The following is a 1834-nucleotide window of genomic DNA, read 5'->3' as shown; positions in this document are numbered from 1 at the left end:
AGTGGTTTGCATTTGATCGCTCCCCTATATATATATATATATATATATATATATATATATATATATATATGTATCATCATCAACAACAAAGGAAAGGAAAGGAGTAATGGCATCGAATTTAGTCACTTCCAGTACTACTGCTTTGTTTTCCTTTCTAGTTCTTTACCTTGCAGTTTCTTTCAGCAATATAGCCGCCAAACACCGCCATTCCACCACCACCAGCGTCCACCACCCGCACCACCGTGACTTAGATGCATCAAACCCGCGACTCAAACAAGCTTATCTTGCACTCCAAGCATGGAAATTAGTAATTTACTCCGACCCGTATAATACAACTTCAGATTGGGTTGGTCCTTCGGTTTGCAACTACACCGGAATATACTGTGCTCCATTTCCAAATGACACTGATATTCTGACAGTTGCTGGAATTGATCTAAACCATGCAGACATCGCTGGATTTCTTCCTGATGAACTTGGCTTGTTATCCGATCTTTCGCTCATCCATCTAAACAGTAACAGATTCTGTGGTGTCCTCCCTCTTTCTCTATCAAATCTCACTTTCCTCTTCGAGCTTGATCTCAGCAACAATCGGTTCGTGGGTCCTTTCCCATCTGTCCTCATGTCCCTCCCTAGCCTCAAGTTTCTTGACCTTCGTTACAATGAATTCGAAGGGCCATTGCCTCCTGAACTCTTTAATAGAGACCTTGATGCCATTTTCATCAACAACAACCGTTTAACGTCTGTGATCCCTTCGAATTTGGGCTCAACCACAGCTTCTGTGGTGGTTTTCGCCAATAACAACTTAGGTGGATGTCTCCCACCAAGCATAGCCAACTTTGCAAACACCATGGAGGAACTGTTGCTGATTAACACGAATTTATCAGGATGTTTGCCGCCGGAAGTGGGGTTTCTTTACAAACTAAGGGTGTTGGATGTGAGCTCTAATAAGTTAGTAGGTGAGATACCTTACAGCATTGCAGGATTAGCTCAATTGGAACAGCTAAATTTAGGCCATAACATGATGAGTGGGGAAGTGCCTTTGGGTGTTTGTGAATTGCCAAATTTGGCAAATTTCACTTTCTCTTATAATTACTTCTTCGAGGAAGAGGGTCTTTGTGGGAATTTGACATTGAAAGGGATCGTATCAGATGACCGAAGAAATTGTCTGCCGAACAAACCTCTTCAGAGGAGCAAGAAGGAATGTGATCCAGTTCTTGAACATCCTGTTGACTGCTACGAGCATCCCTGTGGTGACAAGAACACCGAAGAGAACCATACGTGATGCATTGATGACTCGTACGTACCTTATGCTCATCGATCCGAGGCCTTCTAATCGTAGAAAGAAGTTATGTTATGAATGTATAGAAGACTGTAAAAAATCATATATATGTTACATGTAGTTGTGCATTTGTACTGTAAACTGTTGTTAAATAAGAAAAGGGACTTTTATTCCCTACTATTTTGCAGAATTATGAGAGCTCTCCAATAGAATCTTTATAAGTGGAAAATTAAGATTTTTAGGGTTTTTTTTACTCCAACAAACTTTTTAAACCATTTTTTTTAAAATAAAGAAACCATGAGAGAGAAAGAAATGCTTTTTTTATATTTGGAGGAGAGAGAAGAAATCTTTAAAATTAAATTTTGTAGGAGAAATTAATATAAATAAATAATTTTTTAAATTTATTTTGGAAGAGATAAAATGAGGAGCGAGAACATAAAGTTAATATTTGAAATATTAAATTATTTTAATAATATAATTAATCGTGTAATCTCCAAACTAGATCATTTGTTAGACGCTGTCAAAACCCATTTAAAAGAGCCATCGATAAGCATC

General features: G+C 38.0%; 1 protein-coding gene across 1 annotated transcript; it reads left to right on the top strand.

Moving 5' to 3' along the window:
• Positions 1 to 106: 106 nt before the first annotated feature.
• On the top strand, positions 107 to 1370 carry LOC112528536 (leucine-rich repeat extensin-like protein 4). The gene has a single exon (XM_025139563.1). It carries the CDS (start codon positions 107 to 109, stop codon positions 1280 to 1282), a length of 1176 nt encoding a protein of 391 aa, XP_024995331.1. The 3' UTR covers positions 1283 to 1370.
• The last annotated feature ends 464 nt before the right edge of the window (positions 1371 to 1834 follow it).

This window comes from Cynara cardunculus (genome assembly GCF_001531365.2).
Source record: "Cynara cardunculus var. scolymus isolate 2C chromosome LG 15, CcrdV1, whole genome shotgun sequence".
Classification (NCBI taxonomy): domain Eukaryota; kingdom Viridiplantae; phylum Streptophyta; class Magnoliopsida; order Asterales; family Asteraceae; genus Cynara; species Cynara cardunculus.
The sequence above is the reverse complement of the archived record's forward strand: the minus strand, read 5'-3'. Positions and strand labels throughout refer to the sequence as shown.